This window comes from Oncorhynchus keta, chromosome 30 (assembly GCF_023373465.1).
Source record: "Oncorhynchus keta strain PuntledgeMale-10-30-2019 chromosome 30, Oket_V2, whole genome shotgun sequence".
Classification (NCBI taxonomy): Eukaryota; Metazoa; Chordata; class Actinopteri; order Salmoniformes; family Salmonidae; genus Oncorhynchus; species Oncorhynchus keta.
The window spans coordinates 37,462,957-37,480,462 of NC_068450.1; the positions used below are offsets into that span (position 1 = coordinate 37,462,957).

The 17,506-nt window shown below is 42.2% G+C and overlaps 1 protein-coding gene across 1 annotated transcript in view; it reads left to right on the top strand.

Moving 5' to 3' along the window:
• The first annotated feature begins 213 nt into the window (after nucleotides 1-213).
• The window catches only part of LOC118363108 (uncharacterized), a 19,967-nt gene continuing 2,674 nt past the window's right edge, over nucleotides 214-17,506 (top strand). Inside the window, exon 1 of the mRNA XM_035743819.2 lies at nucleotides 214-929. Within this exon, the coding sequence (XP_035599712.1) occupies nucleotides 917-929 (13 nt within the window). The 5' untranslated portion in view covers nucleotides 214-916. The remainder of the gene's footprint in view (nucleotides 930-17,506) is intronic.

Consider the following 17,506-nt stretch of genomic DNA (forward strand, 5'->3'; position numbering starts at 1 on the left):
AGGAGATCAGACTAATCTAACTGTCAATAAAGCTAATGCCAATTGAATGAATGTAACACAAAGGAGAAAGTTAGGAGTGGAGCAGGCAAACATTCACATAGGCTAACACACGCACACCTAAATACACAATGACCACACACATACAAACGCATCAGGCTCTATTCATAGAGCACATTCACTCAACTTCAATTCAAATAGACTGTTTTAATTCGCTGAGGCAAGCCTATATGCCATTGACATAGGCTAACTTGTACAAATATCCTGATGAAGCATGGAACGAATGAAATAACAATATGTTTGATGAAAAGGAAGAATCACAGAGATAGAAATTAGTTGTGACAAGTTCGAGTCTCTTGCTTCCAACGACTCCTTCAAGTTTAGCCGATGCGTCAACTTGGTGAATCACCAGGAGAATAACTAAAGAAAGGAGGAAAAGGATGGGAGGGGGAAAGGAGGGGGACAGAAAAACTTTCGCCCTCCTTACAAAAACCCTCCGCCGTCAGTCAGTCTGTCACACAGACCACACACCCGTCAAGTCTGCGGACCGTCAATGTCAGCCAGGCGGATTTGGTGCGCACACCTCGGCTTTTATAAACAGCGACCCACCGGTAGAATTCGGCGTTAGCGATGTTTTTGATCATCAATTCACAAACGTTTAATTAGAGAAGGTGTAAAGTTCCATGGACATTTCATGGACATAGGATCCAGAATATGTTTTTTTTTTAAGAGAAGGCACTTCAAGTTAGACTAATCAAGGAAAAATGTTAGTTTATGGAGAAAAGTTTTGAAAAGGTTAAATCAACAAAAGATATTCGAATTCATCATTACGCAATTACTCCAGTAGCCTTTGGAGAAAGTCTTGCTGATTTAATCAGTGCGCGCCGAAAGGAAATAAAGGATATTGCGAAAATTAAAAATGCATTTTGAAGGTAAGTCCCAGTAAAAATGATCACGTGTAAATTATCTTCCACAATAACATTCTTATAAAAATGTGTATTTATTTATTATAAGGATGATTATTATAGTAATGGTTATTATTATTGCATATTTCATATTTGAATATCCTGAACCGATAGCTTTCACAAATTATTATTTTACAAAGCATACCAGTGGCATTTCTGTTGTTTGATCATTTTTTGATTGTTCACAGTTGAGGTTCCCAGTTAGTTGTATATTTTGGATAATAATAACATGATGACCAAGGGGAATTTGCACTTCGTTTCCTGCACCACTTTTCTCAAACTTCTAATTCAATTTCAATAGATATGAATCGTGAATATGTTTAGATAAGTGTGGAAATCCCTCTTCTAATATAGAAATGTGTAATAACATAAGCATATTCACAAGACAACAAATACTTATAACACATTTATATGAGAATACAGAATCATTATAGTATATTATATTAACTTTTGTCTGCAGAAAATCACAAACAAAATACAATGACCTCCAAAGAAATGCTATAATGGCACATTGTACATTTTATAGAAAACATTTGAACAAATACTGAGATAAAATGTGATAAAAAGGGCCCCTTTTATAGACGTGACATATCTTTATCAAAACATATACAATTTTCGCTTGGAAAACATCCTTGTACTATTTAAAATGGAAGTTACAGTGTAGGACATTAAGGAGGCAATTTCATCTGAAAGTAAGTTTTTACAAGCTTGTAGAAATGAGTTCTAGTGTGTGTATGTGTGTGTGTGTGTGTGTGCGTGAGTGAATGGAAAGTTTCCTTCATTGTAAAAAATGGCTTGGGTTGAGAGGGGTCAGGGGCAGCTAAAGCCCTTGTCTAGTTAGCTGTCACTGATATGAGAAAGTACATGATTCACGTTAGTCAGGGTGTGAGAACACACACACACACACACCTGCCTCTTGGGACAGCTTGTGCGGCTGCTGTTCCATGTCTGTGAAAGGGGGAAATGGAAAGGGAGGTGAAACATTGTGTGCCGAAATGATGCTATAAGCATTAAAACAAAAGAATAGTAGGCTGAAGAAGATCCCCCCCCTCTCTTTCTCTCTCTCTCTCTCTCTCTCTCTCTCTCTCTCTCTCTCTCTCTCTCTCTCTCTCTCTCTCTCTCTCTCTCTGTCCCTCTCCTTCTCTCTCGCTCTCCCTCCCTCCCTCCCTCTCTCCTTCTCTCCCTCCCTCCCTCCCGTCCTCCCTCCCTCCCACACTTTCAGGTGGTCTTCAATAAAGAGTGGTTAAAATAACTAACCAACCCCCCCATACAACTCATTCAATATCACTTATATAACTATTGCACTTGAAACAAACTCAAGTTGTCTCAGATACTTTGAGCAAACAAAGAATATAAACCACAACTTCAAAAAACAAAACATATTGCCTTTGACCTCTCTCTCTCTCTCTCTCTCTTTCATCCCTCTTTCCTTCTCTCTCTCTCTCTCTTCTCTCTCTCTCTTTCATCCCTCTTTCCTTCCCTCTCTCTCTTGCTCTCTCTCTCTTTTTCAATTCCAATTTAAGGGTCTTTATTGGCTTGGGAAACATATATTTATATTGCCAAAGCAAGTGAAATAGATCATCTCTCGCTCTCTCTCTTTCTCTCTTTCTCTCCCTCCCTTTTTCCCTCTCTGACACACACACACTTCATATTATGGCTGTAAGGGTCAATTAGTGTCGGGGCTTTAGATAACAGTGTTTGTGTCCGTGCGCTGTGACACCAGAGCATATCCACTCTTTTCAATGGCTCAAACCCACGCCTGGATCTAGAGCAGAGAGACAGAGGAATACAAGAGAAAGCAGAGAGAAAGAGAGAAGGAAAGAGGGATGAAAGAGAGAGAGAGATTGACCCTTAACATCCTTTACTCAACCCCATCCTTGACTCTTTGTGTGTGAGAGAAGGAGAGATAAAAATAGAGAGCGAGAGAAAGAAAGAGATTGAGTAAGAGAAGGAGAAAGTGGTGTTGCAGGGTTAATGCAGTACAGATTCCCTATTGACAGAAGTTAGCAGCACCCAGAGGAAAAGAGAGAGAGGGAAAGAGCGAGGGAGAGGGGGAATGATATAAAATGAGTTGGTCACGCTTTGAACAGTTACACATGCTGTTTACATTTTTCCCAAATTAACATGGCCCCTCACTTCACCAAACGCCCCTACCATCTCTGTCTCTCTCTCTCTCTCTCTCTTTCTTTCTTTCTTTCTTTCTTTCTTTCTTTCTTTCTTTCTTTCTTTCTTTCTTTCTTTCTTTTTCTCTCTCTCTCTCTCTCTCTCTCTCTCTGCCTTTCCCATACTCTCTCTTATCCAAGTCCCTTTGCTCCCTCTCTTCCTCTCTGTTTCTCTCTACCTCCCTCTCTTTATGTCTGTCTGTCTCTCACTGTCTCCTTCAGGACCCCCCATCCCTCCTCCTTCCTCTCCTCTCCCCTTCTCTGATTTTCTAAAGCAGAGACAGACCGGATAAATTGAATGGAAGGCTCTTGTATGTTTTTTTTTTGCTTATTTATTTTTTAAGAGTAAGCCGGGGGTGGGGAGTTAGGCGGAGCAGGGGGAGGTAAATTAGAAACCGAAGTCTGAACGTCTGAAACTCTGAAAAAAGTAAGGAAGAATGCAAAGAGGTGGATGGAAGGGATGAGGGAAGCAAATTAGAGAAAGAAAGAGAGGAAGGCAATTAGGTATAGAAGAAAGGAGAGCTGAAATAGAAGAGGGAGGTTTGAGGGTTCAAAGAAGGAAAGAATGAGAGGGACCAATGAGTGAACATGGAAGGAAAGAACGAGAAGTAGAGGAAGCTAATATTGATCGTTAATGGTGGATGTAAAACTGAGAACGAACAGAGTGTAATAAAAGCAACAGTAAGAACAATTCAAGGCAGATTTCTCTGGGGAAGGAGAATAAGAGAGGGAATAAACACATGCAGGTTGGCTTTTATTGTCATGCATCTTGCCAGAGAAATCTGTCGCAAGCTGGTGTAACAGATGTGATCATACTTCGTAAATCTATTGAGTCGTTTTTAAATAAAGTAATACCCAGCCAGCGGTCCCAGTTGATTGGTGTTTATTCTAATGATAGACACAAGGAAGCACACTAGATGTGGAGGACAACAGTGTGTTCATGGCTGTAGATTCGTCTGTTAGAATGGAAATAACTGTGAATTAGCAGGGAGCTAATGCAACCATTACAATTGAGTAATTGCTAGCTAACTCGCCCCTACAGCAAGAACATACAAAAGCACATCAAAGGATGCCCCAAATATCTAACAGGTAGCGTACACCTATATATGCACATCAGGACATGTACTGTACATAGTCAACTCGGACATGTTATAAATATGAAAATAGAATATAGTGTTTCAGAAACGCCACCTACCGCTTGCTCATCAATATCAGACTGGGAGGAATTGACATTCGCATTCTCCCCCTATCTGCAAGTGTAACTAATGGTATAACACCTTACATTTTTTCATTTTATTTTATTTAAACTTTATTTAACTAGGCAAGTCAGTTAAAACCTCTTAAGGATCTGACCCTTTAAAAAAAAAGAATCGAACAAATGTTTATTTACAATGACGGCCAACCAAGAAGCAAAACTCCTCTTGCGGGGACGAGGGCTGGGATAAAAAAAAAAAAAGTACAAATGTAGGACAAAACACACATCACGACAAGAGAGACACCACAACACTACATAAACAGCGACCTAAGACAAACACATAACATGGCAGCAACAACCTAATTGATTTGTAAATTCAACAATCCAATAAGAATACATACATATGAAATACATATTTCTGCAGAGTCCATAATGCCTAACCCTAACCTTAAATTAAGACTAAAATAGCTCATTTGAGTTTTCATGAATTTTTACGATATAGACAATTTTGACTTTGCAGTTGGCCCATCTATATCAGAAATCGCTTAGGTCTGCCTCCAGGGCAAGATTCATGACAATAAACGTCAACCTGCTAAACAAATGAAGAGAAAAAGAGATACATACATATTTGTTGGAAGCAATAAATTGTGAGGGTTTTGTTGTAAACCTAATAATAGTCTTGTATATTTTATTCCTCTCTTTATTTCCCATTTGTTTTTCTGTCATTGATGTTCTTTGTCAATCCAGGGAGCATTCCATGCCAAGTAGATCAAGTAGAATTTCTATATGAAACCCAAGAAGATATCTCCAGGGATAAGAGATGGGGAGAGTATGTGTGTGTGTGTGTGTGTGTGTGTGTGTGTGTGTGTGTGTGTGTGTGTGTGTGTGTGTGTGTGTGTGTGTGTGTGTGTGTGTGTGTGTGTGTGTGTGTGTGTGTGTGTGTGTGTGTGTGTGTGTGCGTCAACATATGTGTGTGAGTGTGTGCATATGCCCACGCACATGTACAGTGCCTTCAGAAAATCCCCACCTCCCTTGACTTTTTCCACATTTTGTTGTATTACAGCCTGAATTTTAAATGGATTAAATGTAGATTTGTTTTGTCACTGGGCTACACACAATACCTCAAAAAGTGGAATTATGTTTAAATTTTTCTTTTACAAATTAATACTAAATTAAATGCTGAAATCTCTCCGTCAATAATTTTTCAACCCGTTTTCTATGGCAAGCTTAAATAAGTTCAGGAGTAAACATGTGCTTAGCAAATCCCATAATAAGTTGCTTAGCATAATAGTGTTTAATATGACTTTTGAATGACTACCTCATCTCTGTACGCCACACACACAATTATCTGTAAGGCCCCTCAGTCGAGCAGAGAATTTCAAACAGAGATTCAACCACAAACACCAGGGAGGTTTTACAATGCCTCGCAAAGAAGAGCACCTATTGGTTGATGGTTAAAAAACAAAAAAAGGCAGACACTGAATATCGCTCTGAGCACGGTGAAGTTATTAATTACACTTTGGATGGTGTATCAATACACCCAGTCACTAGAAAGATACAGGCGTCCTTCCTAACTCAGTCACCGGAGAGGAAGGAAACCGCTCAGGGATTCCACCATGAGGCCAATGGAAGCATTGACAGAGTTTAATGGCTGTGATAGGAGAAAACTGAGGATGGGTCAACAATGTTGTCGTTACTCTACAATACTAACCTAATTGACAAAGTGAGAAGAAGGAAGCCTGTACAGAATGCAAATATTCCAAACATGCATCCTGTTTGCAGTAAGGCACTAAAGTAATACTGCAAAAAATGTGGCAAAGCAATTCACTTTTTGTCCTGATTGCAAAGTGTTATGTTTGTGGCAAATCCAATACAACACATTAAGGAGTACTGCTCCTTATATTTTTAAGCATAGTGGTGGCTGCATCATGTTATGGATATGCTTGTAATTGTTAAGGACCAAAAATAAAAAAGAAATGGAATGGAGCTAAGCACAGGCAAAATCCTAGAGGAATACCTGGTTCAGACTGCTTTCCACCAGACAATAAGGACAATAACTAAAACTCAAGGCCAAATCTACACTGTAGTTGCTTACCAAGAAGACAGTGAATGTTCCTGAGTGACCGAGTTACAATTTTGACTTAAATCTGATTTAAAATCTATGGCAAGACTTGAAAATGGCTGTCCAACAATGATCAACAGCCAACTTGACAGAGCTTAAATAATTATTTTAAAGAATAATAGGCAAATATTGTACAATCCAGGTGTGCAAAGCTCTTAGAGACTTACCCCAAAAGGCTCACAGCTGTAATCGCTGCCAAAAATGTGAACATGTAGTGAGTAAGGCGTGTGAATACTTATGTAAATGAGATATTTCTGTATTTCATTTTCAATACATTTGCTGACATTTCTAAAAACATGTTTTCACCGTGTCAATTATGGGGTACTGTGTGTAGATGGGAGAGAGACACAAATTAGATGAATCCATTTTGAATTCAGGCTGTAACACAACTAACTGTGGAATAAGTCAAATGGTATGAGTACTTTCTGAAGGCCCTGCACATGGGTTTCAAAAGATGGGTGCATTGGTCCTTGTGTGTGTGTTTGTGTGTCCATGTGTGTGCATATGTGATGTGTGTGTGTGTGTGTGTTGAGTTAGCAAAGGAATGCACGTTTGATTAAGTACAGACTGCACATAAATCTGTGCTCTTAACTGTACGCAGGCACACAACATCGACCCTGACCCTAGCTACCCCTCCCCCTCCCTCCCTGCGGCCTATACGCATGTTACTGTCCAGCCAGCCAGGGTACCATTGTGTGTGTGTGTGTGTGAATGCGTGTGAGTGTGTGTGAGTGTGTGCGTGCACAAAACCACATTATTTTATGGTGAAATAGACTTTTCCTCAGGTACTAAATCTGGATTTCAGGACTGATAGAACAGAATAGAACAGAATAGAACATAATAGAACAGAACAGAATAAACAGAATATAATTTAACAAATAGAACCGAATAGAACAGAACAGAATAGAACAGAATAGAATAGAATAGAATAGAACAAAATAGAACAGAATAGAATTGAACAGAATAGAACAGAATAGAACAGAATAGAAAATTATTTAACAGAATAGAACATAATATAATTTAACAGAATAGAACAGAATAGAACAGAATTGAACAGAATACAACATAATAGAATATAACAGAATAGAAAAGAATAGAACAAAATTGAACAGAATTCAACAGAACAGAATAGAAAAGAATTGAACAGAATAGAACAGAATAGAATTGAACAGAATAGAACAGAATAGAACAGAATAGAAAATAGCAGAATAGAACAGAATAGAACAGAACAGAATATAGAAAGTCCTGTTGAATATGTCTGAGATGTGTATAATCCATTATAGCATGGACCCATGCTTCGCCGTGCCTCGGTCCCTGCCCGTCTGGTATATGTTAGCCAGATGACAGTAAATATGCTAACCAGCAAGCGCAGGACAGCCTTCCATCCAGTCCTATGTGATCTAAAGTCATCATACATATAGCTGATTGCAAGTCCACGAAGACTGGCCCCTGTGCCCTGACTTTAAACTTTGAACCCTAACCCTAACCCCAATCTTCAATCCCAACCGACCCCAGACTTGAAACCATGAGCGAAACCTCAACCCTTAACTTCATATCAAGTCCAATAAACGTTGTCTTACAGCTGGCAGCCATAAGATTGTGCAACGTTTTAAATGTAGATCCGCGATCAAACGATAGATCAATCTAACATGATTTAGAGAATGGAGAACTGTGTAGGCACACACACACACACACACACACACACACACACACACACACACACACACACACACACACACACACACACACACACACACACACACACACACACACACACACACACACACACACACACACACACACACACACACACACACACACACGCACACACACACACAGAGAGAGAGAGAGATCATGAGGAATCCTGTGTTAATGTAATATAATTTCCTCTGTGAGAATGTTCTGGCTTCACCCTGGCCTGTGGAGTGTGTTCCTAGTGTTCTTACTGCCAGGTACTGCTCCCTGCTCCCTGAACAGAAGACTGAGGGCTTTGGCTGTAGGTTATCATAACCTTTATCATCCACATTAAAATTCTCATTCTACAGAAGACTGAGGGCTTTGGCTGTAGGTGATCATAACCTTTATCATCCACAGTGAAATTCTCATTCTACAGAAGACTGAGGGCTTTGGCTGTAGGTGATCATAACCTTTATCATCCACAATGAAATTCTCATTCTACAGAAGACTGAGGGCTTTGGCTGTAGGTTATCATAACCTTTATCATCCACAGTGAAATTCTCATTCTACATTTGTGCATCAAATGGCATTCGGCCAGACTGCATTGCATTTAGCATTAAAACACATGTAAAGTCAAGTGTACCAGTTGTGTGTTTGGAAGTTACCTAGATTCGGTAATTTCTGTAGAAAGGGTAGTCTCAGAGTTGGTTTCGGTGTCCAGAGTGAAAGAAAGTTGAGAGTAAAAACGAAGGAGTTGAGGTGTTTTTCGAAGTGTTGTTTTTACCTGTGTCTGTACTGGGTCTGTCCAAGTTCCAAGGGAGAGTTGATGAGCTGCTGAGTTTAGTTCGAAATGTTAAGGTGTGTCAGGTGTTGAGGTTTTGTGATTGAAAGGAGTCGACATGTTTTTCGCTGTAACTGTTCAATTCATTCAGATGAAAGGTGTGTTCAGGAGTAATATGTGGAAAGTGATGACGTTAGGAGGTCTCTTCTGTAGCGGAAAATGGTGTTGACTCTTTTAGGTCCTGACACGTTCAGCTAGTTCTGGGAGGAACACGGTGTCCACGGAAGCAACATGATGGAGGGAAGAAAGAGGGAGAGAAAAGACGGAGTGATAGAGTGAGAGAGAGAACACTACATACTGATGAGAGACTTCCCGAAGAGGAGAAGGAAGAGAGGGGGGAGTAAAAGGAGGCGAAGGAGAGGAAAGGCAGAGAACCAAGAACCCAGAGACCTTCTACAAATAGATGGGAAGAGGGACAGAAAGGAAGAGAGGAAATGAGAAACAAAGAGGGATCATGCAGGATTGAGAAAGACATTAGACAGAGTGGAAGAAGGGGTTGAGAGAGTGAGAGCGAGGGAGAAGGAGAGAGAGAGAGATGGATTGGATATACAGAGAGAGGAGGAGGGGGATGGATGGATGGATGTGGGAACACATCCTGTACAGAACATATTTCACACCTGTTGAACAGCAGCTTGTTTAAGACCCATAATTACACAGAACCATGCCTTGCTGTCTGTCTGCCTGTCAGCCTGGAAGACAGAGAGAGACAGGGACCATGAAGAAAACATGCATGGTGGAGGAATGCAAAAAGAGAACGAGCATAGGGAGGACGAAAAGGTTATTGGAAAGCAATGGGCAAAAGTGAATAAGAGAGAGGGAAGAGAGGTGTGTGGCAACAAGATGGAGAAAGAGATGGAAAGAGAGAGAAAGAGAGAGAAGAATGGATACAATGAGAATTTGTGGGAGGTCCCGGAGGGCGGGCGGGTGGGCAGACAGACCGACAGACAGGGGAAGAGGGGTCTCTGTATGTACTCTGTCTCTCAGTGGCTATACGGGACAGGGAAGTGGACAGGCACTGAGCTCTCCGCCATTGACACAGATCATTTGGCCACCATTTTCCCTGTGTGGTGCTGGAAGAGAGGGCCTTAAAAGGGTCCGCACATTAGCCACCCTTGGTCGCTTCCAAGACACACATATCACACACACACACATGCATACACGCACATACACGCACACATGCTCTAACGTCCACGCTCACTCATATAAGCAGGCACGCACGCACGACTAACTTTAAGCACACACGCACACACCGATGTATATCAAATACAAACAACACATAATCATGCACATATGCGTACGAATGCAAATTGACAAGCACTCACATACCACATAAACACTTTTACAACACCAAACCTAAACACAAGCAAATTAAGAAATATAAGAGACAAAGGCATGCATTCACGACAAACGCACACTCACACAAATACACTCATACAGTGCCCAGTGAAAGTCCACACACCCCTTGCACAGTCTTCACATTGTGCTGCCGTTAAAACAACATCTCAAAAGGGATGACGTTGGATGATTTCCCCTACAGATCTACACAACCTACAAAGTGAAAGAAAGTTTGAGGTCATCCACAGAGCTGCCACTGAAGGAAAATCCCGACTATCCAATTAGCGGGACCTTTCAGCATTTTTCGTTCACTTTGAAAATGTGCAGTAGGTTGTGTAGATCGATAGGAAAAACATCTAACGTAATCCCTTTTAAGATTTCATTTTAAAGGGATACTTCAGGATTTTGGATTGATCTACTTTATCTACTTCCCCAGAGTCAGATGAACTCGTGGATAACATTGTTATGTCTCTGTGTCCAGCAAGAAGGAAGTTCGAGACAGTTTGCGAGCCAATGTTAACTAGCGTTAGCACAGTGACTGGAAATCTATGGCTATAGACTTCCAGTCATTGCCCTACTAGCAATTGCGCTTGTGGTATCCACAAGTTAATCTGATTCCCCCTCACACACACACAGACACACACACAGACACACAGACACACACACACAAATCCCGAAGTATCATTTTAAAGCAGCAAATTGTGATCTGCGCAAGGGGTGTGTAGACTTTCACTAGAGACTGTGATGCTAATAATAAAGTAATCCACATGCTTCAATATCTCTGCACTGATTTGAGTGCTTGTGCTTGTGTGTGTGTGTGTGTGTGTGTGTGTGTGTGTGTGTGTGTGTGTGTGTGTGTGTGTGTGTGTGTGTGTGTGTGTGTGTGTGTGTGTGTGTGTGTGTGTGTGTGTGTGTGTGTGTGTGTGTGTGTGTGCGTGTGTGCATTCCTACCTGCATGCCGTGCATAATTGTATGAGCGTGTGTGCGTGCATGTGAGTGTTATTGTGTGTGAGGAGTATATCAAACATTTGTCAGTGTAATGTTTACTGTACATTTTTTATGGTTTATTATCTATTTCACTGGTTTTGGCGATGTAAACATATGTTTCCCACGCCAATAAAGCCCTTTGAATTGAAATTTAATTGAGGGAGAGAGAGAGAGAATGTGTGCCACCTGCTACCGTTTTGACTGCCACAAAGCTGGTCATACGTGAGAGGAGGGAGGCACATTGCAGAAATGCTATGGGGATGTGGTAGTGAACACTATGGAGCTAGTCATGGTGATGTGGTAGTGGTAGTGAACACTATGGAGCTAGTCATGGTGATGTGGTAGTGGTAGTGAACACTATGGAGCTAGTCATGGTGATGTGGTAGTGGTAGTGAACACTATGGAGCTAGTCATGGTGATGTGGTAGTGGTAGTGAACACTATGGAGCTAGTCATGGTGATGTGGTAGTGGTAGTGAACACTATGGAGCTAGTCATGGTGATGTGGTAGTGGAAGTGAACACTATGGATTTAGTCATGGTGATGTGGTAGTGAACACTATGGAGCTAGTCATGGTGATGTGGTAGTGAACACTATGGAGCTAGTCATGGTGATGTGGTAGTGGTAGTGAACACTATGGAGCTAGTCATGGTGATGTTGTAGTGAACACTATGGAGCAAGTCATGGTGATGTGGTAGTGAACACTATGGAGCTAGTCATGGTGATGTGGTAGTGAACACTATGGAGCTAGTCATGGTGATGTGGTAGTGGTAGTGAACACTATGGAGCTAGTCATGGTGATGTGGTAGTGGTAGTGAACACTATGGAGCTAGTCATGGTGATGTGGTAGTGGTAGTGAACACTATGGAGCTAGTCATGGTGATGTGGTAGTGGTAGTGAACACTATGGATTTAGTCATGGTGATGTGGTAGTGAACACTATGGAGCTAGTCATGGTGATGTGGTAGTGAACACTATGGAGCTAGTCATGGTGATGTTGTAGTGGTAGTGAACACAATGGAGCTAGTCATTGTGATGTGGTAGTGGTAGTGGTAGTGAACACAATGGAGCTAGTCATTGTGATGTGGTAGTGGTAGTGAACACTATGGAGCTAGTCATGGTGATGTGGTAGTGAACACTATGGAGCTAGTCATGGTGATGTGGTAGTGAACACTATGGAGTTAGTCATGGTGATGTAGTAGTGATAGTGAACACTATGGAGCTAGTCATGGTGATGCAGTTGTCAACACTATGGAGCTAGTCATGATGATGTGGTAGTGGTAGTGAACACTATGGAGTTAGTCATGGTGATGTGGTAGTGAACACTATGGAGCTAGTCATGGTGATGTGGTAGTGAACACTATGGAGTTAGTCATGGTGATGTAGTAGTGATAGTGAACACTATGGAGCTAGTCATGGTGATGCAGTTGTCAACACTATGGAGCTAGTCATGATGATGTGGTAGTGGTAGTGAACACTATGGAGTTAGTCATGGTGATGTGGTAGTGAACACTATGGAGCTAGTCATGGTGATGCAGTTGTCAACACTATGGAGCTAGTCATGATGATGTGGTAGTGAACACTATGGAGCTAGTCATGGTGATGTGGTAGTGAACACTATGGAGCTAGTCATGGTGATGTGGTAGTGGTAGTGAACACTATGGAGTTAGTCATGGTGATGTGGTAGTGAACACTATGGAGCTAGTCATGGTGATGTGGTAGTGAACACTATGGAGCTAGTCATGGTGATGTGGTAGTGAACACTATGGAGCTAGTCATGGTGATGTGGTAGTGAACACTATGGAGCTAGTCATGGTGATGTGGTAGTGAACACTATGGAGCTAGTCATGGTGATGTGGTAGTGGTAGTGAACACTATGGAGCTAGTCATGGTGATGTGGTAGTGAACACTATGGAGCTAGTCATGGTGATGTGGTAGTGGTAGTGAACACTATGGAGCTAGTCATGGTGATGTGGTAGTGAACACTATGGAGCTAGTCATGATGATGTGGTAGTGGTAGTGAACACTATGGAGTTAGTCATGGTGATGTGGTAGTGAACACTATGGAGCTAGTCATGGTGATGCAGTTGTCAACACTATGGAGCTAGTCATGATGATGTGGTGGTGGTAGTGAACACTATGGAGTTAGTCATGGTGATGTGGTAGTGAACACTATGGAGCTAGTCATGGTGATGTGGTAGTGGTAGTGAACACTATGGAGCTAGTCATGGTGATGTGGTAGTGAACACTATGGAGCTAGTCATGGTGATGTGGTAGTGGTAGTGAACACTATGGAGCTAGTCATGGTGATGTGGTAGTGAACACTATGGAGCTAGTCATGGTGATGTGGTAGTGAACACTATGGAGCTAGTCATGGTGATGTGGTAGTGGTAGTGAACACTATGGAGCTAGTCATGGTGATGTGGTAGTGAACACTATGGAGCTAGTCATGGTGATGTAGTAGTGAACACTATGGAGTTAGCCATGGTGATGTGGTAGTGAACACTATGGAGCTAGTCATGGTGATGTGGTAGTGAACACTATGGAGCTAGTCATGGTGATGTAGTAGTGAACACTATGGAGTTAGTCATGGTGATGTAGTAGTGATAGTGAACACTATGGAGCTAGTTATGGTGATGTGGTAGTGAACACTATGGAGCTAGTCATGGTGATGTAGTAGTGAACACTATGGAGCTAGTCATGGTGATGTGGTAGTGAACACTATGGAGCTAGTCATGGTGATGCAGTTGTCAACACTATGGAGCTAGTCATGATGATGTGGTAGTGAACACTATGGAGCTAGTCATGGTGATGTGGTAGTGAACACTATGGAGCTAGTCATGGTGATGTGGTAGTGAACACTATGGAGCTAGTCATGATGATGTGGTAGTGAACACTATGGAGCTAGTCATGATGATGTGGTAGTGAACACTATGGAGCTAGTCATGGTGATGTGGTAGTGAACACTATGGAGCTAGTCATGGTGATGTGGTAGTGAACACTATGGAGCTAGTCATGGTGTGGTGGGTAGTGAACACTATGGAGCTAGTCATGGTGATGTGGTAGTGAACACTATGGAGCTAGTCATGGTGATGTAGTAGTGAACACTATGGAGCTAGTCATGGTGATGTGGTAGTGAACACTATGGAGCTAGTCATGGTGATGTGGTAGTGAACACTATGGAGCTAGTCATGGTGATGTGGTAGTGGTAGTGAACACTATGGAGCTAGTCATGGTGATGTGGTAGTGAACACTATGGAGCTAGTCATGGTGATGTGGTAGTGAACACTATGGAGCTAGTCATGGTGATGTGGTAGTGAACACTATGGAGCTAGTCATGGTGATGGTGGTAGTGAACACTATGGAGCTAGTCATGGTGATGTGGTAGTGAACACTATGGAGCTAGTCATGGTGATGTGGTAGTGAACACTATGGAGCTAGTCATGGTGATGTGGTAGTGAACACTATGGAGCTAGTCATGGTGATGTGGTAGTGAACACTATGGAGCTAGTCATGGTGATGTGGTAGTGAACACAATGGAGCTAGTCATGGTGATGTGGTAGTGAACACTATGGAGCTAGTCATGGTGATGTGGTAGTGAACACTATGGAGCTAGTCATGGTGATGTGGTAGTGAACACTATGGAGCTAGTCATGGTGATGTGGTAGTGAACACTATGGAGCTAGTCATGGTGATGTGGTAGTGAACACTATGGAGCTAGTCATGGTGATGTGGTAGTGGTAGTGAACACTTTGGAGCTAGTCATGGTGATGTGGTAGTGGTAGTGAACACTGTGGAGCTAGTCATGGTGATGTGGTAGTGAACACTATGGAGCTAGTCATGGTGATGTGGTAGTGGTAGTGAACACTATGGAGCTAGTCATGGTGATGTGGTAGTGGTAGTGAACACTATGGAGCTAGTCATGGTGATGTAGTAGTGAACACTATGGAGCTAGTCATGGTGATGTGGTAGTGAACACTATGGAGCTAGTCATGGTGATGTGGTAGTGAACACTATGGAGCTAGTCATGGTGATGTGGTAGTGAACACTATGGAGCTAGTCATGGTGATGTGGTAGTGAACACTATGGAGCTAGTCATGGTGATGTGGTAGTGAACACTATGGAGCTAGTCATGGTGATGTGGTAGTGGTAGTGAACACTATGGAGCTAGTCATGGTGATGTGGTAGTGAACACTATGGAGCTAGTCATGGTGATGTGGTAGTGAACACTTTGGAGCTAGTCATGGTGATGTGGTAGTGAACACAATGGAGCTGGTAGTGAACACTATGGAGCTAGTCATGGTGATGTGGTAGTGAACACTATGGAGCTAATCATGGTGATGTTGTAGTGAACACTATGGAGCAAGTCATGGTATGTGGTAAACACTATGGAGCTAGTCATGGTGATGTAGTAGTGAACACTATGGAGCTAGTCATGGTGATGTAGAAGTGAACACTATGGAGTTAGCCATGGTGATGTGGTAGTGAACACTATGGAGCTAGTCATGGTGATGTGGTAGTGAACACTATGGAGCTAGTCATGGTGATGTAGTAGTGAACACTATGGAGTTAGTCATGGTGATGTAGTAGTGATAGTGAACACTATGGAGCTAGTTATGGTGATGTGGTAGTGAACACTATGGAGCGAGTCATGGTGATGTAGTAGTGAACACTATGGAGCTAGTCATGGTGATGTGGTAGTGAACACTATGGAGCTAGTCATGGTGATGCAGTTGTCAACACTATGGAGCTAGTCCTGGTGATGTGGTAGTGAACACTATGGAGCTAGTCATGGTGATGTGGTAGTGAACACTATGGAGCTAGTCATGGTGATGTAGTAGTGAACACTATGGAGTTAGTCATGGTGATGTAGTAGTGAACACTATGGAGCTAGTCATGGTGATGTTGTAGTGAACACTATGGAGCTAGGCATAGTGGTGTAGTTGTCAACACTATGAAGCTAGTTATGGTGATGTGGTAGTGAACACTATGGAGCTAGTCATGGTGATGTAGTAGTGAACACTATGGAGCTAGTCATGGTGATGTAGTAGTGAACACTATGGAGCTAGTCATGGTGATGTGGTAGTGGTAGTGAACACTATGGAGCTAGTCATGGTGATGTGGTAGTGAACACTATGGAGCTAGTCATGGTGATGTGGTAGTGAACACTATGGAGCTAGTCATGGTGATGTGGTAGTGAACACTATGGAGCTAGTCATGGTGATGTGGTAGTGAACACTATGGAGCTAGTCATGGTGATGTGGTAGTGAACACTATGGAGCTAGTCATGGTGATGTGGTAGTGAACACAATGGAGCTAGTCATGGTGATGTGGTAGTGAACACAATGGAGCTAGTCATGGTGTGGTGGTAGTGAACACTATGGAGCTAGTCATGGTGATGTGGTAGTGAACACTATGGAGCTAGTCATGGTGATGTTGTAGTGAACACTATGGAGCAAGTCATGGTGATGTGGTAGTGAACACTATGGAGCTAGTCATGGTGATGTGGTAGTGAACACTATGGAGCTAGTCATGGTGATGTGGTAGTGAACACAATGGAGCTAGTCATGGTGATGTGGTAGTGAACACTATGGAGCTAGTCATGGTGATGTGGTAGTGAACACTATGGAGCTAGTTATGGTGATGTGGTAGTGAACACTATGGAGTTAGTCATGGTGATGTGGTAGTGAACACTATGGAGCTAGTCATGGTGATGTGGTAGTGAACACTATGGAGTTAGTCATGGTGATGTGGTAGTGAACACTATGGAGTTAGTCATGGTGATGTGGTAGTGAACACTATGGAGCTAGTTATGGTGATGTAGTAGTGAACACTATGGAGCTAGTCATGGTGATGTGGTAGTGGTAGTGAACACTATGGAGCTAGTCATGGTGATGTGGTAGTGAACACTATGGAGTTAGTCATGGTGATGTAGTAGTGAACACTATGGAGCTAGTCATGGTGATGTGGTAGTGAACACTATGGAGTTAGTCATGGTGATGTGGTAGTGAACACTATGGAGCTAGTTATGGTGATGTAGTAGTGAACACTATGGAGCTAGTCATGGTGATGTGGTAGTGGTAGTGAACACTATGGAGCTAGTCATGGTGATGTGGTAGTGAACACTATGGAGTTAGTCATGGTGATGTGGTAGTGAACACTATGGAGCTAGTCATGGTGATGTGGTAGTGAACACTATGGAGCTAGTCATGGTGATGTGGTAGTGAA